Below are 26,861 nucleotides of genomic sequence, written 5' to 3'. Positions count from 1 at the left end.
CGTGAGGGACCGTGGTTCTATGAGGGGCCGTGGGGCCGTGGTTCTATGAGGGGCCGTGGTTCCGTGAGGGCCCGTGGTTCTATGAGGGGCCGTGGTTCTATGAGGGGCCGTGGTTCCGTGAGGGGCCGTGGTTCCGCGAGGGGCCGTGGTTCCGTGAGGGGCCGTGGTTCTATGAGGGGCCGTGGTTCTATGAGGGGCCGTGGCTCCGTGAGGGGCCGTGCGGGCGGCGGGGCCGTGAGGGGCGGGTCCGCGCTCCCCGCGCTCCCGGGCCGGGCGCGGTCGCCATGGCAACGGTTGCCTGGCGGGCGCGCGCGGGCGGCGGAAGGCCGCTCACCCCGCGGGCGCGCGCGCGCGCAGGCGCTCCCTCCCGCCTCTCCCTTTTCCCGCCGAGCGCGCGCGCGCGCCCCGGGCAGGGCGAGGCGGGAGCGGCGAGGGGGGGGGGGGCGTGGGGGGGTCGGAGAGAGGGCGCGGGCGCGCGCGCGGAGCGGGAGGCGGGCGCATGCGCGCGCGCGCGCGCGCGCGCGGCCCCGAGCGCTGTGGCAGCCGCGGCCCCTCGGCGGCGGCGGCGGCGGCGGCTCCGTCCGTGCCTCCCGCACCGGCAGCGGCGCCGGGCCCGCCGAGCCTCCCCCCACCCCCGCGCCGCCGGGGCTCCGGGCACCGCCGTGCCCCCTTCTCGCGCCGGGGATGAGGCAGCGGTAGCGCGGCAAGGTGAGGCGGCGGGGCCTGCAGGCCGCGGCGGGCCGGGGGGGAGCGGCGGCGGCGGCGGGGGCTCGGCGGGGGCCTGCGCGGAGCCGGCGCCGGGTGGGCTGCGCCCCCCGCCTCCCCCGCCCTCGCCGCCGCCACCGCCGCCTCCTCCTCCTCCGCCCGGGTGGGGCGGGGATGCGGGGAGGGGGCGCCGCCGGCCCCCGGCGCTGCTCGGCCCGGCCATGGGCGTGCGGGCGCGGAGCCTCTGCTGCTTCTCGGGGGCGAGGCGGGGGAAGGAGCCGCAGGTGCTGCCCCGGCTCTGCCCCTGCCCCGGCGCGGCCCCGCGGGCGGGGAGGGGGCGGCGGTACCTGCCCGCATTGTTCGGGAGAGCCCCATCCTCCCTTTATCCCATCGGCAGGTGACGGGGCTGCGCCTTTCTCCGCTGCCTCGGCCCGGCGCTGGCCGAGCCAGGCCCTGCCCTTGACAATAAGGGATGCTCGCCCCGGGCTCCGATGGCTTTTGATTTCCGAGCGGGTTTGGAATCGCTACATCAGCCCTCCCGATGGAAATCCCGAAGGATGTCGGGCCTGTTGTGTGCAGCCGGGCCAGCCCCTCTCCCGTGTGGCTTTAGAATCGTCGGCTCGTGTGAAAGTCTCTGCCTTTTGTTTTTGTTTTAGATGGTGGATGTTGATGTTTGTGCGGGTGGAGATAGTACCAGAAGAAAAATGGATGCTCTGACAGATAGTGCAGTTGAGATTGTCCCTTTGGAGCTCTACGATTCAGCCAGAGCAAAAATAGCTGCTAATCTACAATGGATCTGTGCTAAAGCCTACGGAATAGGTAAGATCACCTCTGTCAAGAAGTCATTCTTGATTTTGTTCTTGCTTTTTCTGTCTCCCCTGCTGTTTCAGGAGTAATTAAATTTGGCTTTGTTTTAAATATCAATAACATGGCAGCCTGTTCTCTTGTAATACTGTATCTTTGCTGGTACCTTAAACAGGAATAACGGGACTGTATGAGATGCCCTGAATCAGCAAACCTAATGGTGAACGCTCCCAGATGGTGCTTGGCAAGAATTGCCTGCCTCAAAATGTTTAAATCCTTGCTTTAGCTAAGCAGACTTTGTTCCACAGAGCTTTATGTCACTGCTTGCAGGCCCCAAGTCCCTCCAGGCTTTAGTTCTTCTTGTCTGGTCATCTTGGCTAAGAGATGCTGGCACCTTGACACCCTTTGTATGCTCAGTTAGAACTTCTTTTTGTATCAGATTATGGTTTTACATTCAAAATGTTCTAAAAAATAATCTGTTTGTGTTCAGCAACCTTTTATGGAAAGAAATGTTGAATGAGCAGGTGTAGTTTGGGCGCTGTGACATTAAAGAGCAGGTTGTAGGGGATAGAGGAGCTCTTCCTTCCCTCACATTGTCACAAATATCAAACGTGGAAAAAGAAATATTCTTGGAGTATATTTGTACAGTGTTTTCCTGGCAGCTATTGAAATATGCTTTTTTGTTTTGAACCAGATCTGTCTCGAAGTACAAGATGCATCTCCAGTTTAAGTAGCTTCATTATGAAGAAATAGGATGCAATACTAGTGGGTCTGTTTTATCCAGAATAAAAGATATAATAAAAACATATATAGAGTCTTGTTTTGGAAAATGAGGTGGCCCTGTTAATCTAAGTCTAATTCTCCAAACTCATAATATGCTTAATGGATTAGCACTGGCTTACTTGGTGACAAGGCTGAAGAAAAGTGGTCCATTCCTGCCATTAAATATTAATCCCCGCTGGAATATTTTTTTATAAATTATTTTTCTTCTTAAACATTTCCAGCCCTGTCAGTGTCTCCCTCATCTTGGTGATTGTGGGTACAAAAAATCATGGGGTTTACAGTGTTTAATGTATTTTGTTACAAGCAATAAGATGAAAAAAAAAAAAAAACCCACGGATCAGATGACATCTGAAAATGTGGGAATTTGGGGAGGGTGTTAGTGGAACATTGATAACTTGAAAGAACAGAACAGGCACTTCCTGATGTAAATATTTCTCAGTTACTGGAATTGTTTGTAACATTTCCTGAAACTTTTTAGCCATCCGTGATAAAACAGTTATTCCAGACCTGGGGATGCACTATTTATATTGTGACTTTGTTTCGAAGGAAAGCTGATCCGAAATGGGAAGGGACTGGCACGGATCCTGCGCTGCAGAGAGGGCTCGGTGGCCTCGTGCTGCTGGGTGGTGTCTGCTCCAGCACTCAGGCTCGTGTCTCAACCTCTTGGACCAGTTAATTGCTTAATGGCAAGTCTGTTTATGCTCCTGACAACAGAGGTTGTAAAAGTATTTGGCTTTCCTGTGACTAAAAGCTAAAAAGAATCAGCTTTTCCCGTGGCAGAACTGGGATCTCTGGCTGCAGCAGCCTCTGCCAGTTATTCTCCTTGCATTTAGGCTTGTTCAGGTTACAAAGAAACAACATTTAAATGCCACAAACAATAGGGAAAAGTCATTTTTTTCCCCAGTGAGTGAGGATTGGTGTCTGTTTGTGTCTTAGCAGGACTGTGGCCCGTGGAAATGTAGTTTGATTTTTGAAATGGCTCCTGCAAGTCTCTGTCACATGTTAGCCATTACTGCTGGAATAGCATTGCACAATGCCTAGAAATTTATAAGCCTCTTTAATTCATAGAGAGATGGGTTTAAGAAGGTTTCCTGTGTGATTATAATTATGAATAATACTTGAATTTAACACATTACTTGTCATCTCTCAGGGTTGTGTTTTAGTTTTAAGACATTGGATGTTGTTCAGTGAGTCTTGGGCAGCTACAATCAATTGTGATTTCATTATTTAAAATCTCACTATGCAGATTAAAGAGTTTGAGGACTTTTTATTATTTTATACTTGTTTCTGGTTAATTTGGTTAAAAAAGCTTATCTGTTTGTAACATTAAAACACTTCTGTTCTGAAGTAAATCTTACCAGGTTTCCATAACTGCCTTCAAATGAATGAATATTTTTCTGAAATGTTAGATTTGGATTTGATTTATGAATTGACATAATTCTGTGCCTTAATCCTTACAATTCTGGTGCATTTCATTTTCATCTGGATGAGGCTGAGCTCATGGTGAAGAGTGGAAAGGGTCAAGAGCAGGAATTTGATGCTGGTGTAAACTGTTACTGAAAGCCATTCATCACTGCAGGTTCTACCTGCAAATGTGTTTTCTCTTTTCTGTTAAAGGATATTTGAATTCTCACTTCTAAGCTGGCATTTAAATAGGAAAATTCTTCATCCTGTGGGTTTTTTTCTTCAAGGACAAATCACTGGGAGCGTGCATGACAAATACTTTGAAGTCCTAGTTTGGGCTTTGTTTTATTTGATAATACAAGATGATGCAGTCCTCTTTTTTTTTTTTTTTCCACCTTTTGGCCATGAAAAGAGAATTTTGGTAGCCAAACAACTGAGCAGCTACACAAACACTGTGAGACAGCTCCTGTTCTTGCACAGGAGTTGGGCTGGATGGCTTGTTCCTGGAAACCTGCAGCTCCTGGCTGTGGTGGAAGCCTGGCTGGCACAGATGGGCTCCAGAGGGAGGTCCTACAACTGTTTGTCTGAATTCCAGAAAGCACAGGGGAAGGATGTCATGAAGGAAAGTCTTTCCCCATTTGCTGTCATCCATCTCCCCAAATAAATCTGGGAGTACTGACATGGATCACTCTGAGCACATCTGGAAACCTTCTGTACCCTGGAAAGGTTCTAAATCCCTTTAGCTTAGACAGTGGTTTGAGCAAATGGAGTTTAATTAGACCAGAATTAGCTTTTTTCATCCTCAAACTTTGATGAGAGCCAAACAGCCACTTCAGGGAATTGCAATTCCTAATGTTTAAAGGGTTGAGGAGCAAAGCTGCCACTGAGTGTGGGGAACTTCAGCTGACAGAGGGTGAGCGTGGGAGGGCTGGGGAGCCTTGGCAAGCCCTGCATGGGGAGATCACTTTTCCACAGCGCTTGGAATGATCCAGATTGCCAGGCAGGAATGAGGCCACGCAGAGCAGTGGGAAGTGGACCTGGCCCTTCAGCCCCACTGGCCCCTGGAGCTCTGAGCAGCAGCAGTTGGAAAGAACAAACTCAGCATGGTTTTATTTGGTACCACTTGGGAAAATAGACAATGACAATGAAAAATCCAGATTTCTCAGCAGATTTAATGTGGCACTAATTTATGTGTGGAAATTATGTTTTCCATCATCATGGCTATAATATTAACATTTAGGTACTGAGGGATATGGAAGTGTCTCAGTGTTGCAGCTTGCTGTGAGCAGTGGGTTCTTTCCAACTCTTTCCATAGCAAATAATGTTGGTTCTGTAAAACAGTGTGCAAAATTTGGATTTTTCAAAAGGGACTTGATGGGTTTTACTTATTTATCAGGGCTGAGAGCTTTACATAGTTTCCAGACTTAATGCTGACAGTAGCCTGAAACCTTTGGCAAGATACAGGCAGGAAAGCCAAGGACTGATGGACTGCATTGGAGGGGAAATGCAAGTTTGGTTTTTTGGTCTTTGAATACTTAGAACTTGCTTGCTAAATAAGGTTTTACAGTGCTGTAATAGCTCCCCACAGCTACCAGTTGGTAGAGGCAGCGTGAGGATGTTTCCTGGGCTAAATTCCCTAAATCCCTGGATTCCCTGCTTGTCTTTTGTCAGCTTTCTTCTCAGGCTGGTAGTAAAAATCCTTTTAAGAAAGCTGTTGTGTTTAGCAAATATTAACAGTTAAACACTTGTTTCTTGAATAGCACCTGTTTCATAAACACTGAGTATTATTGTGTGAAGTTTACAGGGGTGAAGGATTCCATAATTATTATTTTGTCTCTTCTGCTTTATCCAGGATTGTGGCTTTATCCTTGATCAAAAGATATGGTAATAAGTGCAGTCACTCTCCCAGCAGTTTGCAAAGCCTTTAGCTTGGGGTTTTCCTGCCTGTTGTATGTAAATTTTCATGTGTCCTATTACAGATCACTTACAGGCTTTAGAATTCAGTGCTGTAATGAGAACCAGCACAAAATGTTTATATTCTGGTGGTCTTAGTGCTGAGAAGGTGAAGTTTGTGCTCAGCTTGGACATTCACCAGTGTTGAATAATTCTGGGAACAGATCCTGATACTAATGAAATCCTCCTCAGAATCTGAATAAGCTTCGTGCTGTTTACCAGGACAGCTTGGCTCCCTTTCCATGTGAAACCAGTTCTTCGTGCTTCTGGAGGTAAAATAACATCTGGGGTGGATCCACCCCGTCAGTTCAAGGGATAAGTCAAATTTGTTCAGATTACTGTATTTTTCTTTATCAAGTCATAATCAGGTGGTTGTCTTTGAACAGGTTTTTGTAAGTGAGATGATAAAGAAATGCTCCCTCCCCTGAAGCAAGGAGAGTCTGGCAATAATTGTCTCGCTGACAATTGTTGCAAGTTAAGTTATTTTTGTAATCCTCTCAAGGATTTTTTGTACTTGAAGATTTATACTCAGAACTGACAATTTTTGAGATATTAGAACTCATTGATACCATGGAACAGACCAAAATAATGGCTGAATGAAAAAATTGTATTGGAGACTTCTTTATAAGCAAAAAAATAAGGACATGATTTAATTTGGTTTTCTTTAGTATGATTTGTTAAACTTCTCGAGCAGAAATTTTTGTAGCTACAGCTTAGGTGTTAATTTCTCAGAAGTTAATTTTTCATGTTGATTTTCTCCAAAATACAAGGCATTAAATGTGTAAAAACTCAAGTTTTAATGAACAGAACTTTTCTAACCTCCAAGTTCAGTTATAGGTCATGGAAAGAAGGTGTTGGAAAAGATGCTGATAGAAACTGGGGCTTGGAAAGCCTGGGACATTTTCTTCAAAAAGAGCATTGGCACATTCTGTAGTGAGACAAGCACGAAGCCTGTGACACCTTTGGTTTGTCTGATCCATAAAAACTGGGGAGAAAAGGTGTCCATGATAGCAGGGGCTGCCTGTGTGTCCATGGGGTGTGATTTGAATTAGCACTGGGTAAATCTGATGAGGTGCAGTCATCTAAAAGTGACAGCACTATTCCTGGGATTTCTGGCAGTGTGGGAATTTTGCCATTTTAAAAGGGGTTGGAGAAGGAGCAGCCCTGGGTGCTGCAGGTAAGGATAATTAACAGGTGTGAAAGGTAAGATCAGTGTCTTCAGTTGCACTTTCAGATGCAGATTTCAAATATTGAAGACACCTCTCAATTAAAGCCCTTTTTGTCTGTTCTGTGTTACCCCATTTGAGACAACTGCATTGAGTACACAACATCAATTCTATTTGGAAGTTTCCCAACTCAGAATTATACACTTACTTAGCATCCTGTTTACATTGCAAGTTTTCCTGCCATTTATTTCTCATTTATTTGTGCCTGCCATTATGTCCAGCATGAAATAAATTTCTATGAAATAGTAAAGTTAGTATTGTCACTCTTGAGCTTTGATGTTGTTTTTATATCTTAATTTTTTTGTGGATCTTTAATGAGGACATAAATGACCTACAAGACTGTTCCTATGTGTGACAGAAGTGTTCCAGGTACTAATGTAAAAAATAAACCTGGGCAAGCGTGTACAGTGAAATAAATTGCAATTATGGGAGGATTAATGCTGATGAATAACTTCCTATGATAGTAGGGAGTCAAATTATTAATTCTGGTACTAAAAGTTACTCCCACCCAGCCCTACCCTTAATTCTGGTCAATCCAAATAATTCAGTACTTAAGGAATTATATGGAGATCAGAAATATGAAATTAGAGGATTCTTCAGTATAAAAGGAAAAGATTTCAGGTTTCTTGACTGGACATTCAGATCGAATGACACAATACAAGTTGGGGTTTTTTTTTCTTCATTTTGTTTATGTGTTTTGGGTTGTTTGTTTGGGTTTGGTTTTTTTTTTTTTTTTAACATATTGATTTCTGTGACATGGAATCTCCTCACTACGAACTAGATCCATTTAGTGCTAGAAAAGGCTTTTAAAAATCATTGAAATGGAGCTGGTTTAATCAGAAATTGATGTGGGAGGTCTGTCCCAGTCACGTGGGGGGCTCAGCTCCCATGGCCTCTCCTGTGTTAGTAAAGACCCCAGTCCTATAAAATGCTTCCCTCCTGGGCATGTTAGCATTGCAGAGAAACCTTGTTCCTTGCTGTGGTAACAGTCTATAAAATAATCACAGTTTCTCTACCTTGTGGAGAAGGGAAAATCCCCAGGAAAATCCAGACTGAGGGGCAGGAGGGATTTCAGGGCTCTTTGTCCACCATTCCAGCCCAATTCCAGGCAGTCACCTCAGTTCCTGAGCTGGTGGAGAGCAGGTGTTGGAACTAAACCCCTCATCCAAATGCTTCAGATTTCAGACTTTTGGAATTTGCATTTTTTTTTGGTGTTGTTTTAAAAAAAAGCCTTTAAAATTTGGAGTGGTGCTCATGCTCTGCCAGAAATGTACAACTTCATGGATATTTTATGAGCTTGTATTATTTCCTTTCACAAATAATTATAGTACAAAGCAACATGCCTTTGTTTGTTAAAGGTGTAGCTGCTTGTAATGAACCAAAATGTTGAATTATACGAGCTGCTTTGCATCTGGATTTGGATTTTTGCATCTTTCCTCAGTCTTTAGAAATGGAAGCTTGAGTTCTCTATCTGGAAAAGGAAATGGCCATTAACTGGAATGAGCTTTCAACAGCCTTTGATTTTAGGTCAGGTTGACTAATGTTAAGAAGATTAAAAATATCTGAATTTATTATGTGCTTCACTGAAAATGGACATCCATGTTAACAAATGCTACTTAGGTAGTGCCAATGGGGTTTATTGTGTCTCTTCCAACCATCTTCAGTGGAAACTCACATTCAGTATCACAGAAAGGAAAAAGAATTACCTTCATTTAAAAAAAAACTTCAGAAAGCTTTTTAAACTTCCCATTTTGAAAAAGAGGGCCAGCACTGTCTGACTGACAGGAGCTGTTAGCCAGCACTGGTTTGCTGCATATTTTTATCTAAGTGAGATGTACTTGCAGCTCATGCAATAACACTCTGTCTCCATTCTTCTTTATGAACATCAAGTGCTCTGCAGTACACAAATATTGTGTGGCTTATTTTGCAGCTCAAAGATATGGGTAGGAGTTTCTTGGAATGGGAAAATTTAATTATTCTGGAAATGAGCTGAATGAAAAGTAAATATGCTGCCAAATTAATAATTCTTTTAAGTGTAGATGTATATATTTTAAATGAACTGTTTAAGTGACTTTGGGGAAAGATATTCAGAGTGACTGGGTAGCATCAGATAGAATTTTATATTTGAAATTTAGGAAATGTCAGGCTTCTATTAAGACAATACACTTGAGGCTAGAAAGTATTTTTCTTGGAGTTGCAGACTCTCATTATTCCTGCTTGGTTGTTATAAAGATCAATAGCTTCCAGGCTGATTACCCAATATGAGGAGAAGGATTTATTTTGGGCTATAGAGCAAGGGACGGATTTGAGATGTCTTGGACATATTTAGAGTGATTGGAATATTAGTTGTTGTTAGTGCCTTTCCCTCCTGCCAGCTCTGAGCTGTGCTGGGGAGTAGTAAAAATGTGTTTATGGCTGGTGGTGTGCAAGGGTGAGGCCTTCTGTGTTGCTAATTTTAGCTTCTTCTAAATTACTACACTCAGGGTCTAGACTCAGTTTGATAAAATCCTAACACAACTTGTGGAAATTGGGCCAAGGCAGAAGTTGTTCAATTTTAGACTTGGTTTAAAGTTCCTGCTTAATCTAAATGGAGTGGTTTTGCTTCCTAGACTTGAATTATTTAAAGGCTGAAAGCTGCAAGAGTTTGATTAATGCTCTTGACAAAAAAATAGATAATCAGCTCACTGGCTGGTTTGTAAAATGTTCAAGGTTTTAGTCAGATATTTTGGTCTTCTCATTCTGAATTGCCAAAATTCATAAAAACACTGGTGGCTTGTTTTTGAGACTGGCCAGCCCCTCTTGGTGGCGGAGCCTTGCAGGTGTCCAGTTGCTGTGCACGGATGCTTTGGGATTTTGCTTTGAGGATATGGATAAACCTTGCCCATTTTAACCTGTGATCTAACAGCGATAATCCCAAATAAAATGTGAATCCCACTGACGTTGCCCAGCCTCTCCTGGTGAGGCGTGGCGCCACGTGTCGCTCTTCTCTCCGCTCTTGCAGACAACGTCCCGGAGGAGCTGAAGGACCCGTTCTACATCGACCAGTACGAGCAGGAGCACATCAAACCCCCTGTGATCAAACTGCTGCTCTCCAGCGAGCTCTACTGCCGCGTCTGCAGCCTCATCCTCAAGGGGGATCAGGTGGCTGCTCTGCAGGGACACCAGTCCGTGATCCAGGCGCTGTCTCGGAAGGGGATTTACGTCATGGAGAGCGATGATACACCTGTGTCTGAATCTGATCTGGGCTCTGCACCAATCAAAATGGTTAGCTTAATTAAATCCACCTAATCATCTGCTTTTTATTTAACGCTATTTAAAATAGTAAATGGAGTGAGGAGCTCTTAATTTCTGGGTCGTTAACCTTAGGAATGGTTTGTTTTAAATACAGTTAGAACATACTGTTTTTTAAAAGGGGTTTTATTTTCCAATCCTCTCTGTTTTCTTCTTTCAGAGTTCTCATATGGCAATGATTGATGCTCTTATGATGGCCTACACTGTAGAAATGATCAGCATTGAGAAGGTGGTTGCCAGTGTCAAGCGTTTCTCTACATTCAGTGCCTCAAAAGAACTGCCCTATGATTTGGAGGATGCCATGGTTTTCTGGATTAACAAGGTAAAATTTACTTTGGGAAAAGCCTGCCTGTCTTTTCTTGTCACCTTTCAGATTTTTAAAATGGATTCTGATGCGCGTCTTCGTTTCTTACTTGTGCATTTCTATAATCGCTTCTACTTTTGCAGCTTGTTTTTCTTAGGGAAAAATAAAGCTGGTACATTTAAAAATAAAGAAGGTAATCAGGAACTAACTTAGAAAAACTGTAAAAATCGGATTCTTTATTTTCAGAGGTGTTTTTTTGGTTGATGGGGTTTCTTTTAGGTGAAGCCCTGTTTCATGCTAAATAAGAGGATGGACTTAACTCTGACTAGATGGAACATTTAACAGAAATGCTGGGATTTTTCCAAGGGCAGCAGTTAAGTTACTCTAATTCTTTTGAGTGACAAGAGTTACATTCCAAAGAGAATGTGTCCTTGCAAACCCAGGATTGTGATTTCAGCTACTGCTAATAGAGTTGGTCTACAAAACTGCTGTACCATGCTTTTCTATTAACTTTTTATGTTTGTAGCATGAATTGACTATTAAGTAACAGGAGCAAGAAGGACACTCGTGGAAATATATCCAGGTGTATTTTAATTCATTGTCTATGCTATGCTCTTTTAGGTGAACCTTAAAATGAGAGAGATAACAGAGAAAGAGATTAAATTAAAACAACAACTAATGGAAAGTCCAGGGCATCAAAAGGTAAAACACATTTGTCTTCAGCTGTGATGTTGTGTGTTGATGATGAATGGATTTAAATATCAGTATTTTCTTTGTCAGAGAAGTGTGAGGGCTCTAATCCCCAAAAGTGAGATTTTCTGCATGCAATTTGTTTTGTCTCTGTTGTCAGTGCCCTTCCCTGCCTTTGAAGTCCACTGGTATCTCCTGACTTTCCTTTAAGTTTAAGTAGGATGAAAACAACTTGTTTCAACTAAAATAAACTATATCAACTGTGTGTGGGTAAATATGACTCAGCTGTCACAGCACAAAATATATGTTATATATTTTGAAAGCTCTTGGGGCATGTCCTTTTTGCATGTTATTTGTATAGTGTGTGTTTAGGGACTTATTCAGGTTCTGTCCAGGAAGGATACTCTTGGCATTCAAATGTTATATGTGTGTGTTTGTAGTTTTTTCCAGCTTTTTCCCTTGAAATTATATTACAATGCACTAATATTGCAAAATATAGCACACTTTCATTTCTGGAGAATGTCAAATAGATCTTTCTCCAACATAATGTCTATCTGAAGTCCCAATTTGTGATTTCATAAAACCTTAAGGGAAATTATAAATAACATATTCTTTTCTCAAATTGGCATTGCTAGGCAAAGGGCTCAAAGTGTGACCTATGAACAAGGCACAGTTTAATTTTCATGTTAGTGGCAAAGGTTTTTTTATGTGCCTTTTATGGAAAATAATATCCTTCAGCAAAATAGATCTGCTTAATTTACAAGTTGATCTGTGATCTGAAGAATCTCTTTAATTATTTGACCCCATTGGCTATTGGGTCTCATTTAGTATCTTTAAATCTAAATTTCTAGGCTATAAGCCCTCTGAAATATGAAAGTGTTTATTGCTGAAGTGCATTTAAGTATTACTGCTTTTAACTTGCATTGCTGATGTTCCTTTCCTATTCCTACGTTCCTTTCCTTGCTTCCTGAGCAGTCTCCTTCCAAATGGTATTGGAAATTAGTACCTGTAAGTGAACTACTTTTACACCAGTTGTCATCCACAAAACCATGGCTTTTTAAACTTCCTCAGAGTGTTTGCTTCCATTTGCTTCTCAGCTGCTCTTTGAAAAACACCTGTGTGAGCTTTTGGGTCATCAGGCTTTGTTTTTGTGATGTGCTTTTTGCATACTGTACAGCATACAGCATACTCACTTTGCAGCATCTCAAAATTGCTTCCACACTGCAGGAGTGAGGGAGGTGGAGTAGCAATAAAAAAAAAAAAAAAAAAAAGCTAGAGAATTACCAGTTGAAATGGTTGCATTTGCTGGGTTTGGTTTTAAGTAGGAGCTGATGACAGCACTGAGGTGAGAGAAAAGCTGGGCGGCTTAAACGGCTGCCTAAGCTTGGAATCCATAGTTAAGATACTCAGATGTTTGTGCTTAAATAATGCTCTTACACTGCTCCTGCACCTGCTCTGGTGCAGATTTGTAAATCTGTCAGAGCCAGAGCACTGCTGTTCACTGAGGTGGGGTAGGAGATTGGCCAGACCAGTTTGGTGGGACAGTTGCTGGGATTGTGTGCTCAGTTGAGCCTGGAGCTGGCACAGTGGGAGAGAAGACAGTTTGCACACTGGAACAGAATACTGGTTTTTCTTTGTGCTGAAGTGTGACATTGGAATATCAATTCCACTATATATTTAAAAAACAAGAACAGAATTGTGCTTCTAGAAATCCTGCTTTCTTTTGTCAGAGTTTTCTGGGTTTATTTCAACTTGCAGAGATTTTCCTTTTTCCTTTGCTTTCCTTAGCTTTGATGCCCTTTCTCCCGCCCTTGCAGGAGCTGGTGTTACTCATTTTCTCTCTGGGAAGATGAGCTGTTGTCTCAGTTGTTAATTCCAAAGGGCAGAGCACTTGGAAAAGGCAGGTGTGATCAGGCAGCCTCCCTGTGATCTCTCTGCCTTCCCACAGAGAGCTCAGTCCCACTGCAGCCTCCTAATCCTTTGTTTGAGCCAGATCTGTTGGCTGGAGTAAAAACTTCAAATATCTGAAATTAAAGGAAGGAGTAAACAAAGGCTGTCTCACTTCTGGTCCACTTAGACTTTAATGGTTTACTGGCAGGTTTTGCAGTCTCTCAAAGTTGTTGTCAGGTTCTGTCAAGTCCGTGCTTTTTTATTTTGTGATTTTTGTTTGGTTGGAGTATTTTTAATACAGAATTATCTCTATTTCAGTAGCACTGTTTCTGCAATTACTGCATACAAATGTCATTCATTGTATGCATGACCAGGAGGGTTACAAACCACAACATTCAGCTTAGAAAATAAGGAAGAATTCAGAATTTTCAGTATAAAAGACTGAAGGGTTAAGAGACTAACAGCTGAGCAAAAAATAAGGAATTAAATTAAGTCCATGAAAACCCTCTTTGATAAATTTGTGGGGTTTTTCACCAAAGCCAAAAGAAACAAGGAATCTTTACAGATTTCAGTTCTTGGTATTGACTGTCGTTGATTTAAATTCCATTTAAGCCTATTGGAAAAGAAATATTTTTATCTACTTTAACTACAGGAGGGATTAAAGTTGAAAAAGAATTTCTGAAGGTTTCTTTTTTTAATATGCTTACTTTAAGTGGATAAATGCTGACCCTTTCAAGCTAACCAGTTTACCTTGGTGTGCACACTTACTCTACCAGACTTAACAATCACATTTCTAGTGCATAATGGATGTTGCTGATGCCTTTGATTTGTTTCTTGTTTGAATAATCACCATCCTATATCTCACTGTTTCTCTCTGTGTAAGCCTGATCTGATGCATGCCCTATCGCACTGCATGCTGGAACCAGTGGAATATGCTCGTGTGGTACAGTATGATTCCCATTCCATTACATCTTCGTGGAGTGCTCCAGGCTGGGGAAAAACCCAATTTGCACCTGGGAAAAGGACAGGAAAAATAGCATTAGCATGCAGAGATAGCTTTGAGTTCCTTGGGAAACTTGGCGTAGCATATGCAAAATAAAGAGAAGAAACTGGTTTTCATTGCTCCAAGTGATCTTCATTGCTCTGAACAGATTTTTTCACAGCCTGTGCCATCCTAAACTGACACCTAGGAGTGTGTGTGTGTGTGTGTCTAGAGCTTTCCCAGGCTGGCTTGGGAAGTGTAGGATGTTGGTAAAACCCAGCTTTCCTCTGATGATTCAATATGTGATTGGTGTGTCTGCACAGAGAAGAGATTCTGTTCAATCCCAGTGCTATCAGTGCCCTGAAGTGTCCAAGGGATGTTTTCCCAGCACTGCCAGGAGTTTCTGCCAGGCCCTGCAGTGCATTCTGCTTTTGCTTTCCCACCTGCTTTGCTGCTCAGTTTAGACACAGCCTCCCCATAGTGTGTGGATGCTCAGGAAACAGCAACCCTGGAACTTGCAAAACTTGCAAGAAGCAATGCCAAGATTTGTTCTTCAGCTGACTGGCTTTGGCAGCTCCAAATTCCCTGAGGGCTGCAGGGTGGTTTGCACCAGAGCTTCATTTTGATCTGTAGTAAATCAAGGGGAGTTTTGCTGGAGATGTCAAGGTCTCTTCCTCTCTGACTATTTTGGAAAAGGCTGTGGTTTTTATTTTTGCACAACACCTGTGTTGCACACAGATGTGCCATATTCTGGTTCTCTCTGAGAGAACTTTGCTGTCTGTGGATGCAACAGCAAATCCGTGGATGTGGGTAAGGTATGAGATCACCAGCCCATCAGAATGATTTTTGCTGTGTTTTGTTTTTCCCAAGCTATAAGTGTTCTCATGTAGTTCCCCATGTCTCTTTCTTTGGATCTGCTGCATTCATGCATCTGTGTGGAAGGGTTTTGAGTTAAATTGATTATAAGAAGTTAAAATGTGTGAATGAAGTGAGGAATCCAGCAGCACAGATTGCTCCCGGGCATGAGGAGACTGAATAGCAGATGAGCAACCTGCTCTAGTGCAAGGAGGTTGGGTTAGATGATCTTTAAGGTCCCTTCCAACCCAAACCATACTAAGATTAAAAGGGAAACACCATTTTCTTCAGAATTGGCTTCCACAGGGAGAAAAGCACAACTTTGTCAGCTGGGTTTGTCTTGGGGCAGAATGGCAGAAAGGATCCAGCGAAAAGAGCTTTCAATGCTTAACACAGATTCCTTTTTCATTGCTTTTTTTTTGGTTTTCTTTGTCTTTTAGCCCGTTCAGCATGATGTGAACCCTTGTTTCTCTCTGTAGGTGCGTTACAGAAGGGACCACCTCTCCAGCAGGCAGTTACCCTATTTCCCTGTGCTGGAAGATCTGATGAAGGATGGTAGCGATGGTGCTGCTCTTCTAGCTGTGATTCACTATTACTGTCCAGAGCAAATGAAACTGGATGGTATGTAATAAAGGTTTCGAGGGAATAAAAGGAATAAAAGGCTTTCAGGCTTTGAAAGCTGAACTAGAAATACATGAAAAATTAAAAATGCAGCACATTTAATAGGTAGTAGACTATGGCAGGCTGAAGAGAGGTCACATATGGAATCTGCATTTTAAAAATAATCTCTCTTGCATATTGTTTTTTAACTCACTGTATTTAGAACACTTACTGTGTTCTGTATATTATGAGCCACAAAAGAATCCTTTCTTTCCCAGTTTTAGATGTTGTGGCTTTCTTTGCTCAAATAACTGAGCTTGGTTTCAATGCCATAAAAATGGAGTACATGTCCACCAGTGTTAGCTGATAATTCTCATGTTTTTCTTGGCATAACTTGGTATTTTAAAATCTAGATTTTGAAATAGTTTCTCTCAATCTACAAAAATTGTCACTCTTGAGTATTGCAAAACTTGAGTTCTCTTCCCCAGAAAATGTTTTTCTCAATAAATCAATGTCCTTGTTGCATTAACTTCTGCAAATCAACATTTTGTATTGGTTTTTAAATTCTCAGATATGTTGTACCTTGCAGAGCTCCTGAATGTTTTCAGAAGGAACCAGCACTGTGAATCCTAGGAGTAACCCTTTATTATATGCAAATCAAGATGTCTGGTTTTAATTGCTTTTGTATTTTGTCATTATGTGTGTTCTCTGTAGCCTGTTTACCTTTTCTGTGGCTGTGATAGACAGAATCCCCTGTGGATTCAAAAATGAATGCAGAGCTGGTACTGTTCTCTGTGGTTTTCTTCCTCCTTTTCCTGTCCCTCTGGTTCTGAGCAGGTAGAGAAATGTCACTGGTAGCCAGTAAATACCCAGTGCTGGTGTAGAGTCTGTGAAGTTCCTGTATTTAGTGTTTCTGTGAGGTGGGGGTGGAAGGGTGATCCCCTGGGACAGTGCCAGAACTTACTCAGCCCTCTCTCCTTCCCAGATATCTGTTTGAAGGAGGTGACATCAATTGCAGACAGCCTCTATAACATTCAGCTCTTGAGAGAATTCTCAAATGAGTACCTAAACAAATGCTTTTACCTCACCTTGGAGGACATGTTGTATGCTCCTTTGGTTTTAAAGGTAAGAAACATAACAAAAGATGTGGGGTAAATCAGGAGTGTTTTGTTAATGTGAGGTGTAATTTTCCTTTTTTTCTGTTTCAGCCTAATGTCATGGTGTTCATTGCAGAACTCTTCTGGTGGTTTGAGAATGTCAAACCAGACTTTGTACAACCAAGAGATATCCAGGAAATAAAAGATGGTAAGTTTGCAACTACAGATAATTGATAGCATGTTATTTAGAAATTACTTACAATGCAGTGAAACTGTTGCCTAGTGGTTTCCTTGGAAGGTTCATTTCTACCCAAGGTTTATTTGTGCTGAGGATCTTTGAAAAGCATTAAAGCAGAAGAAAAATTAGTCCTGGATCCACTTGAGTTCTAATTTTTTTGATAGGTAATTTTTGAACAGGTAATTTCCCCCCCTAAACCCACTAATTAATTATTAACTTGTAACTTTCATTGAGCTCACCAGAAGACAGATATTTTAAATAAAGACCGGTACTTCAGTTCACACTGTAGACAAAGTTTCCATTGTACCCTCTGCAACCTGAGAGCTTCCTGTGCTGTTGTGCTCCTCCCCTGGCCGCTGTGAGTGGTGCTGATGCTGTCCCTTTGTGCCCAGTCAAGGCAGTGATGCAGCAGAAGAGCAGCCGGCCCCCTGTCCCCATTTCCAACGCCACCAAGCGCAGTTTCCTGGCCACTCCAGCCAGCCCCAGCCCAGCAGAGCTGCAGCCCCCAGCCCAGGCAGCCCCTGAGGCCTGCAGCAGGTACTACCTGCACCCCGAGGAGCCTGACTACCTGTGAGTCTGTCTTCATCTTGTTCCACCTTCTGTTTGTGCCTCTGTTTGGATAACCTGGGGGTTTGTGCTGCTGGATGTTGTCATTTTGCTACAAACTGAGTCACCTTAGAGTACCCAAAGGGGCTCCAGGAGAGCTGGCCAGGTGCTTGGAGCAAGCTGCCCTGGTGGAAGGTATCCATGTCATGGCAGGGCCTGGAACTGGGAGTCTTTAAAGATCCCTTCCAACCCAAACCATTCTGGAGATCTGTGAAAACAAACTTCAGCATGATCTGATGTGGTTAATGAAAAGGGTTTTCAGCTGACATAAATTTCATGGTGACCTCTACGTTATTTCAGCCTTTACTTTGTCTTGAATTTACTATTTACATTAGCATAGTCTTAAATCTACTGCATTTAGAAATTTTGTTTGATTTCAGGTAATAGATTTACTTTTGTGTTGTTACATGTGAAAAACTTCTTGTTAAGGAACTTCTTAAAAATGAATGATAATTATGTTTTCAAGAGCATGAGGGTAACTTACCAGTGTGACTTTGCAATTTGATTTTTTTTCTGATTATAGAAAAAAACATTCTTTGTAGTAATGAATTTTTGCCTTTCTGAATTAGTGGCAAAGGAGGAAGTCCTGCCTTCAGCCCTTCCCATCCACTGCTCCCTTTGAGGCAAAAGCAACAAAAATCTTTACAGGGAGAAGACAGCCCTGGTAAGTCTGCCTTGAATTCACCCTTCAACAGACAGTGACTGTCAATGTCAATAAAATAAAATATAGGTTAATTTCTATAAGTTATTTAGAATTTAATTAATCTGCAGTAACACAAGTGGGTGAGCATGTTGAGTTTCAGTAAATCATAAAGATATTTTAAGAAATGTGGTGGATTTTACTTTTTTTTCAGGCTTTGACTGTATCTGGTGGCAGCTGCAGCAAATCTGTTTTCTGCTGCCATCTGTTGGGGAAGGAGTTGATCTGTTTCTATGTTTGCTATGAAATGAGGCAAAAGTGCTGGTTTAAAGACCATTTCTGAATTATTATCAATTAAAAACCATTTCAGGCCATCGGCACCGTTCGAATTCTCTGACCCGTGTTGATGGGCAGCCACGAGGGGCAGTTCTGGCATGGCCAGAGAAGAAACCCAGGTAATTATTTATTACAGCATTGCTTGAGGAAGTGATACTGGGACAATTTGATTGTGGTGATGTGGTGGTATCACTGCCCTGGAACTGCACTGACAGTCACTTAATTTTGTTTTCTCCTTATGTGCACTTTCAGAGCTGACTGATTTTAGATTTGCAATTGAAAATACGTTAGCTGTGATTTTCAGGAAGTGCTGTTGAAAATGGAAGTTTCTGCTTGGTATTGCTGGTCACTTGTGGTACAGGATGCATTTTTAAAATAAAACAACAATTTTAGCTGTCTGTATCATGGTCTTTTATTTCAACAAATTGTACCTTGTCGTGCTTGAGTGTCAGTAGATTCTTCTTATGTTTTCTAGGCCTCTGTCTCAGCCAACACCATTTGCCCTTCATCATTCTGCCAGTACTGATGTGGACCCTGGCTCTGGTGACAGCATTAGCCTGGCCAGGTCCATCAGCAAGGACAGTCTTGCTTCCAACATTGTCAATGTAACCCCCAAAAATCAGCCCCACCCTCCATCGGTGAAAGCTAACGGGAAGAGCTTGCTGAACAACGTAGAAATGGAGGATGAAGACGAAGAGCTCATTGCAATCATCAGATCTGAAGAAAGGCCAAACCGTGGTGACCCTGAGGTGCAGAACGCAGCAGCCAGGGCGCCCAGCATAGCGGCCGCAGCGTGGTCTCCAAAAACAAACAGCGACCCTTCAGACAGCAAACCCGAGAGTTTTTACCTGGAGCCTTTAATGCCTGCAGTCCTGAAACCAGCCAAGGAAAAACAGGTCATCAACAAAGAGGATGAGTGTGGGGAGGGGAAACAGAGGAGTTTTATAACAAAGAGGTTAAATGAAGGACACTTGTCTTTGGTCCGCAAGAAAGCGACGAGCAGTCATGGTGAGCATGACCTCAATAGGACTTTTACTCCAATTTCTAGCTCTGATTTCACTCCAGTTGCAGATCCCAGTTCTGCGGATGCAATGGCCCTGGGGGAAGCAGGTGTAGAAGCTTCCAGACCTTTGGCTAGTAGCAGTTTAGATCCTTCCTCTCAGGAGCTGTCCACTGGAGGATTCTTTCTTCATGCTGCTAAACCTGATGATGAGGTAACAAGTAAAGTCAATGTGAGTTACGGGAAAGGTCTCAGCTTGCACGTTCAGGATACCACCTGGACCATGGTGAGACAGGACTCGGAGCCGGATCTCTTGGACATGGAAGATGCTGACCAGGACTTGGTGGCCATAGACAACCATCCTATAGTCTCTAAATACATTGGTGAGGAGGAATCTGCCAAGCTGCAGGAGGACATGAAGGTGAAGGAACACGAGGACAAGGACGACGCCAGCGGCCGCTCCAGCCCCTGCCTGAGCACCATTTCCCAGGTGAGCAGCGTGTCCATGGCCAGCGGCAGTGTCCGCATGACCAGCTTTGCAGAGAGGAAGCTGCAGAGGCTCAACAGCTACGAGACCAAGTCCAGCACGAGTAGTTCCCAAAAAACCACCCCAGATGGGTCAGAAAGCTGCCCAGCACCGCTGACCACGTGGAAACAAAAGCGAGAGCAGAGCCCCAACAGGCAGAACAAAGACAATGTTAATCTTTTAGCTTCGGAGCTGGTGCAGCTCCACATGCAGCTGGAGGAGAAACGCAGGGCCATAGAGGCTCAGAAGAAGAAGATGGAAGCCTTATCAGCAAGGCAGAGACTAAAATTGGGCAAGGCAGCTTTCCTGCACGTTGTTAAAAAAGGGAAGTCTCCCGATGGTCCACAACCTCTTAAACCAGAACACTTCGCAAAAGAATATTCCCGGCACAATGGGGAAGATTTAGATGAAGTTTCTTTGGGTTCCAAATCTGAGGAGTTTCTTGTGAAAGAGGAGGAGAGAGAAGAAATGCTGAACGATTCTCAAGAAGTAGCAAAAGTAAAAATGCAGGAAAGCTTGGCTTTTGCTGAGCAACACAAACCAAAAGACCCTGCTGCTATACACGATTTAGAAAAAAGTAAAATTATTTCTGTTGCCCTCCTAGAAGACAACGTGACTGAAGCAGATATAAATGAATGTGATCTTTCTATCGAGAAGCTGAATGAAACAATCAGCACCCTGCAGCAGGCCATCTTAAAGATATCCCAGCAGCAGGAGCTGCTCATGAAATCTCCAACAGTGCCATCCCCAGGAAGCAGAAGTAACTCTCAGGACCAAAAGGTGAAACCTTCGATTCATTTTGTTGAGCCCCTGTCTCCAACTGGAATGAACAGCCTGCGGAAACCGCCGCGGCTTGGCCAAGGAAGGACTCCCCGGCCAGGAAGGCCTTCAGAGCTGAAAGTCCCAAAGGACAGGCAGCAGAATTCAGCACGTGTTAAAACCCCAACGCCCAGCCTAGAAAACCTTCCACATCTGAGACCTTTCCCACCCAATAGCTTGGCAAAGACACCCACGGAAGTGGGACTGGAAAGCAGCCCTGATCATGGAAGTGGTTCCCAAGAGAAGTGTTTCTTTGATACCTATAGACTTCATGATGAGAGCAATCAAAGGGCACTTGTTCTCTCCACCTCCAAAGATGCAAATATTCTGTCTGAAATGAGCAAAGAGGTGAATAACAGCTTCAAGGAAACAGGGTTGAATTCTTCTGATGGCTCAGGAAAAGAAAATGTCCCAGTGGATGAGCCCCTGAGAAGCAAGGCTAATCTCATTGAAGTAGATTTGTCTGACTTAAAAGCTCCAGATGAAGGAGAACTTGAAAACCAGGATAGCTCCACGGATTTGATTAGTGAAGGTGATCAGAAGTCTGGTGTGGGTTTTTTCTTCAAGGTAAATGTGTTTCCTTTTTCTCTTTCGTTCCTGTTACACACTGACCCAGCATTAGAGCTGGTGTTTCCCAGTCTCCTGATGGAGCACAGCCCTCATTGGTTGCAATATTTGGATATAAAAAAGCTGCACTAGTAAAACAATTACTTTTGGAAAAAAGAGAGAGATCTGCTCTCAAAACATTTAGTGTCTTAATTTGTGTTAATAGTGATTATTGTCAATACCACAAATGTGCTGACATGATACTTTCCCTTTAATTTCTCTTTCAACAAAGTCTAACTAGTCTCAATCTCAGGGAATTTAACTTTTAGGGTCTTTGTAGTGTGATTAATTTGGACTGATTGCCATTCACTGGGATTATTTGTGGTGTCCATCCTGGCCCACATCATAGTTGCATTGTACTTTGCAGGTCTAGAAGGCTTTGTGATGATTAAAGATATTTAAAACGAGTCAGAGTAAGATGAACCCCTTTCTTCTCCTCACAGACTTAAGAGAACACTAAAACTGTCTGTTAATTTTTTCTTGAACAATAAGAGGTTTTGATTTACGCTCATAAATTCCAAAAACTTAAAGATTTCCAAAAGTAATAGCTTTTCTTCAAAGTTTCCTGGAATCATCAGCAATCTTGCGATGTCCATCTTAATATATTGTCCACTATTCCTTAAAACTTCCATCCCTTTGGGTTTTTCAGGATGAACAGAAGGCAGAGGATGAGCTGGCCAAAAAGCGCGCGGCGTTCCTCCTGAAACAGCAGCGCAAGGCCGAGGAGGCTCGGCTGCGGAAGCAGCAGCTGGAGGCTGAGGTGGAACAAAAAAGGGATGAAGCTCGGTAATGATGCCCAGAAAAGAATTTCTCTGTGTTTTAACGTGAGGAGGCTGTTCCATGCTGAGTGCACTGTCCTTGTGTTCTGTGGCAGCCGCAAAGCTGAGGAGGACCGGATACGGAAAGAAGAGGAGAAGGCTCGGCGAGAACTCATCAAGCAGGAATATCTAAGGAAAAAACAGCAGCAGATTTTGGAGGAGCAAGGGCTTGGGAAGCCCAAATCCAAGCCCAAAAAGCCCAGGCCAAAGTCGGTCCATCGTGAGGAATCTTACAGTGATTCAGGCACCAAGTGTTCTTCCACACGTAAGGATCTGGATTTGTTTGCTCTCCCTGAGTTTCAGATCTGCTGTAACCAAATGTGTTTGACATTCTCTCTCCTGTTTTGTAGCTGATAATTTGAGCAGTGCTCAGTCTGGTTCCAGTCTGTCTTTGGCCTCAGCAGCAACAACTGAGCCTGAAAGTGTTCACTCTGGTGGCACTCCCTCACAGAGGTACAGCCAGCTTCTCTTGGGTTTCTCTGGTCCTGGGGGATGAAACAGTTTTGGGCTTCAGCGCTGTTTGCTTCACCTCACTGGCAGAGGAGCACAGTCAGCATTGCTGAATTAATCTGGTTTATGTGGCTGCCAACTGCAGTGTTCTGTACAAACTTGCAATTCTGTTTTATTTTCTCCCAGAGGAGTCAGAGTTTTGCTTTGATTTCTAGCAAGGAGAATCTGACTGTTCTGGGGAGGATAAGAGAGAATATTCTGTTCCATTCAGGGACAGCAGCATTTATGTGAGATTACAGGGCCAAACCCCAAAATCTTGGCATATAATTTTTTATTTATTTCCCTCCCAGAGTTGAATCAATGGAGTCCTTGCCCATTCTGAGCAGAAATCCCAGCAGAAACACAGAGAGAGACTGGGAGAATGCTTCCACAGCATCTTCTATTGCTTCAGTGGCAGAATACACAGGTGCCTGCTTTGTTTTAGTTTAGTTTCCTTTTGTTTTGTTTGTTTTATTCATTTATTATGAATACCAGGTCAGGAAGACCTGTGATGTGTTTCATGTTATTTTTGAGAAGTTGTCAGGTATATTTTGTTCTGTTTAATATCTCTAAAAATAAGTCATTCTAGAAAAATAATTAGTTTTTTTTCTTTTTTTTCACTTTGAATGGAAATCTTTGTGTTCATAAGTGTAAGGCAGATAATTTTGACTTATTTATCTTCCTTAGGTCCAAAATTATTTAAGGAACCCAGCAGCAAATCCAACAAACCTATTATTCACAATGCTATATCTCACTGCTGTCTTGCTGGAAAAGTGAATGAACCACATAAGAACTCAATATTAGAGGTAAACATTGAAATTATTAATGCACTCTCAATCACATGGGTCTGTAATGCTGATTTCATAATCCCACTGCTGTGCAGTGTGAATTCCATTCCCTGTCATGTGGCTGTGTAGAGCATTTTTGCTTTCCACGTGGAAAACACAATCCTGTATTTAGAGTTCTGCTTTTAGCTTTATAAAGGGACTGGAAATTTATGTTAAGAGGAACAACTATTCAGCTTAAAGCTTGGCCTGATTCTCCCAGTGACCAGCCCCTGAACCTGGTTGTTTTTGCTGCAGGAGCTGGAGAAATGTGATGCCAACCACTACATCATCTTGTTCCGCGACGCCGGCTGCCAGTTCCGAGCACTTTACTGCTACTACCCCGACACGGAGGAGATCTACAAGCTCACTGGGACAGGGCCAAAGAGCATCACCAAGAAAATGATTGATAAACTCTATAAGTACAGCTCGGACAGAAAACAGTTTAACGTGATCCCAGCCAAAACCATGTCTGTGAGCGTGGATGCTCTCACCATCCACAACCACTTGTGGCAGGCCAAGCGACCCGCGGTGCCAAAGAAGAGCCAGACTCGGAAATGACACCCAGCTCCTGGGGAGAAGGTTGGCTCACTGGGATTGCATTGAGAGAAGACATGTTTACCATTTTCCTCCAGTTTGGTATGAGATGTGCAGAACCATAGACATTTTTTAAGAAGCTTCGGGACAGAGAACCGTGGATGCAAGTTCTTGAGGATGAAGGAACGTTGCCAGTGTTTTTTATGAATGATGAATCTGCTGTTACACCCAATGCTAACTACTGTGGCTTTCAGCTGACGAGGGACTGTGCATGTAGCAAGATCTTGAACAAGTGGATTTCCTTTTACTTGAAGCTTTTCATCGGTACAAATTGGGAATAATTTAATTCTCTTTCCTCTCCAACTCCTTCCCTCCTCCTTTTTCCTGGCATTCTTAAAAGTTGGCGAGCTCTGAACTTGGGTAGAAGGATTGAACAGATCTTGGGTGAAGTGCTTTGGGTTTGGTTTGGTTTTTTAAACAGTCTTTAGGGAAATCTTCCTTTCAGACCTTTTTGAGGAACTGTTGAATACATCCAGTTGTTGTACTGTACCTACTGCCAACGTAAGTCCAGCTCTCAGATTTCTGAAAAAAGCCCCAACTTGTGCTGCTCAGAACAGAGTTTACTTGCAGGATCTGTGTAGGATAAGCATTGCAAGGATTGCAAAAGCCAGTCTTTTTCTAAAAAAGAAAAAAAAAAAAAAAATGTTCACAAATGTAAAAGATCTCTGGAATACAATCATGAAGAGGCATAACAGGTGCTACTAGCTGGAATGTGCCTGACTGAAACTTAAGGCAAGCTGAATGGAGCCCAGTGATTACTGATTTCAGTTTCAGGTAGTGTCCTAAAGATTTGTTTGCTTTAATAAAGGTGGATGCTGGTAGGTATAGAACATTTCCACTCTGAGCACGCTACTCCTGTACGATGGTGCACTTAATGATCACAGATTTTAATGTTTTTATTACATCATGAAATGTAATTCTACTTTCTTTGTCCTGTCTTTATTCTGAATGAGCAGCATGCTCTACAATGAAGAGTGTGTTATGTTTTTTATTTTGGGTGATATATTAATATATATTGATTTGTTTTTCTCATTTGAAAGCAATTTTTAAACAGAGACATTTGCATTTGTTTCAAAAGCCCAAATAAGTCGAATGGCTTGGATTTCTTTTCATGTTGAAATATTAAATCTTGAGTTATGACCTTAAAAGTCTTTGTGTTTTGGCAGATTAAATTTTTGACTGTGGTAACAGGGTACATTTGCAGTTCCTTTTTTTTTTTTTTTGTTTTGTTTTGTTTTGTTTTTTGTTTTTATTTTTAACCACTCCCATGTCTCATTCTTGGCCCCGGCTGGTTCCCAAGTAGGTTTCTGTAGCTATTCCCTAATTAATTTAATCTGCTAACGAGCTCCTGCTCCGTGGGTTTGACACTTACTACCTGCAGCTCCTGTAGGTTCTGACGTGGGTTTGCACATGTTTACTTTTCTTTTGAAGTGTTACTTGAATTTGTGTCTCTCGAGTGCAGAAGGTCCTGCCCGTCCTCGAGAGGAGCTGAGCTCTAAATCCAGTGATGATGGAAGGTGCAGAGAGTTATTGTACATAGGGGGATTGGGGTGGGATGAAGTGCTGGGTAGCTAGAGCAAAGTGAAGGTCTTCCAGTGCAGTCTCTCCGTGTTTTTTTTCCCCTTCCAGGACTCCCTGACTAGGCTGCTGCAACTTTGTAAATTATGTTAGATAGTTTGCTGCTTGTAAATAATTAAAGGCTTTATGGTTTCTAAAGTGCTAAGTATTAAACACCGTCATGAGTGTAACTTTTGTTACCATGCTTTTCATGCTTGTGCTTTATTTCTCACTGTTTGATATTATAAACCATATTTATTTTATGAAACACTGAAATTTAATAAAAATCATTAACTGATTTCCTTTTTATTTCATGTGTACTTTTGTTGGTGTGACACTCCATCCCCTCCAAGAACTAATACACTTTAAAGATGTGCTGTTCTGTTTGGTAAAGCTTCACCTGCAGGGAGCTGCAATAACTTTGTGACAAGAGCTTGCAGCGGGCAAGAATGGGACCAAAAAGCTCCCAGAAAATTGGGAAATAGTTTAAGGATTTATTTCATCAGACTCCTGAATCTCTCTGCTGGGGCTCCTTTGATCTGTGCAGTCACTCAGTGGCAGAATTTTGGTAATTTTCTAGTCAGTGTTGAGATTTGGGTTAAATTTATGGAATTCTGAATACAGAGGATTTCTGACTGTGGTTTTAGTGACCTCATGTTTAACCCTTCCCTCCCAAGGACAGAAAAAGATGTCCTAATAAGGACATAATAAAATCCTAATAAGGTGATCTGGACCCTAATAACTTCTGAAAATCCCAGTTTAGAGAATGGGGTTTTGTCCTTGCAGAGCACAATCCCTGAAATCAGGGAACTGTGTGGGAATCACCTGTTCCCTCAGGTAAATGGAATTAATTTGGCAGCTTGCAGCTTAAGCTGCTTGTTTGGGTTGGTTTTCCCCAGGATTAGTTGGAACCAGGGTCGTTCCCTCTCAGCTCTGTCCAAACAAGCAGAACTGGATAAAAACTTCTTCCAGCTGCTCCCAGAGGTTCTGGCTGTGCTTCCTGGGAAGGAGGAGGAGAAAGTGGGAGCTCTGTCTGTGACCCCTCTCTGTTTCTGACTAACAAATCCAAGAATGTGCATCTTTAAAGTGCTTTCAAGTGCAATTTCTGCCTCTCCAGCTCTGTCCATCAGTCTGTGTGTTCCATGTGCTCTTTGCATCTGTACTTGGTGTGGTTTTGTCCCATTCTCATCCTGCTCTCAGGTGGGGGGAAGAGTTCGAGCC

At 42.9% G+C, this 26,861-nt stretch overlaps 1 protein-coding gene across 4 annotated transcripts in view; it reads left to right on the top strand.

The window, feature by feature from the left end:
- CAMSAP1 (calmodulin regulated spectrin associated protein 1) overlaps positions 1-25,938 on the top strand; it is a 33,339-nt gene extending 7,401 nt beyond the window's left edge. Inside the window, exons 1-19 of one of the 4 annotated variants that reach the window (XM_053996551.1) lie at positions 581-708; positions 1,362-1,524; positions 9,877-10,139; positions 10,327-10,488; positions 11,092-11,172; positions 12,136-12,168; positions 15,367-15,508; positions 16,473-16,612; positions 16,696-16,792; positions 17,215-17,392; positions 17,998-18,092; positions 18,439-18,523; positions 18,880-21,316; positions 22,005-22,141; positions 22,230-22,438; positions 22,524-22,626; positions 22,974-23,089; positions 23,350-23,468; positions 23,745-25,938. In XM_053996551.1, coding sequence (XP_053852526.1) covers positions 1,362-1,524; positions 9,877-10,139; positions 10,327-10,488; positions 11,092-11,172; positions 12,136-12,168; positions 15,367-15,508; positions 16,473-16,612; positions 16,696-16,792; positions 17,215-17,392; positions 17,998-18,092; positions 18,439-18,523; positions 18,880-21,316; positions 22,005-22,141; positions 22,230-22,438; positions 22,524-22,626; positions 22,974-23,089; positions 23,350-23,468; positions 23,745-24,047 — 4,863 coding nt within the window. In that variant the 5' untranslated portion in view covers positions 581-708 and the 3' untranslated portion in view covers positions 24,048-25,938. Of the gene's footprint in view, positions 1-580; positions 709-1,361; positions 1,525-9,876; positions 10,140-10,326; positions 10,489-11,091; positions 11,173-12,135; positions 12,169-13,933; positions 13,994-15,366; positions 15,509-16,472; positions 16,613-16,695; positions 16,793-17,214; positions 17,393-17,997; positions 18,093-18,438; positions 18,524-18,879; positions 21,317-22,004; positions 22,142-22,229; positions 22,439-22,523; positions 22,627-22,973; positions 23,090-23,349; positions 23,469-23,744 lie in introns of those variants that run through there. The other 3 variants (XM_053996552.1, XM_053996549.1, XM_053996550.1) reach the window with 3 other exon arrangements.
- The last annotated feature ends 923 nt before the right edge of the window (positions 25,939-26,861 follow it).

Source organism: Vidua macroura, chromosome 21 (genome assembly GCF_024509145.1).
Source record: "Vidua macroura isolate BioBank_ID:100142 chromosome 21, ASM2450914v1, whole genome shotgun sequence".
Taxonomy (NCBI): domain Eukaryota; kingdom Metazoa; phylum Chordata; class Aves; order Passeriformes; family Viduidae; genus Vidua; species Vidua macroura.
The sequence above is the reverse complement of the archived record's forward strand: the minus strand, read 5'-3'. Positions and strand labels throughout refer to the sequence as shown.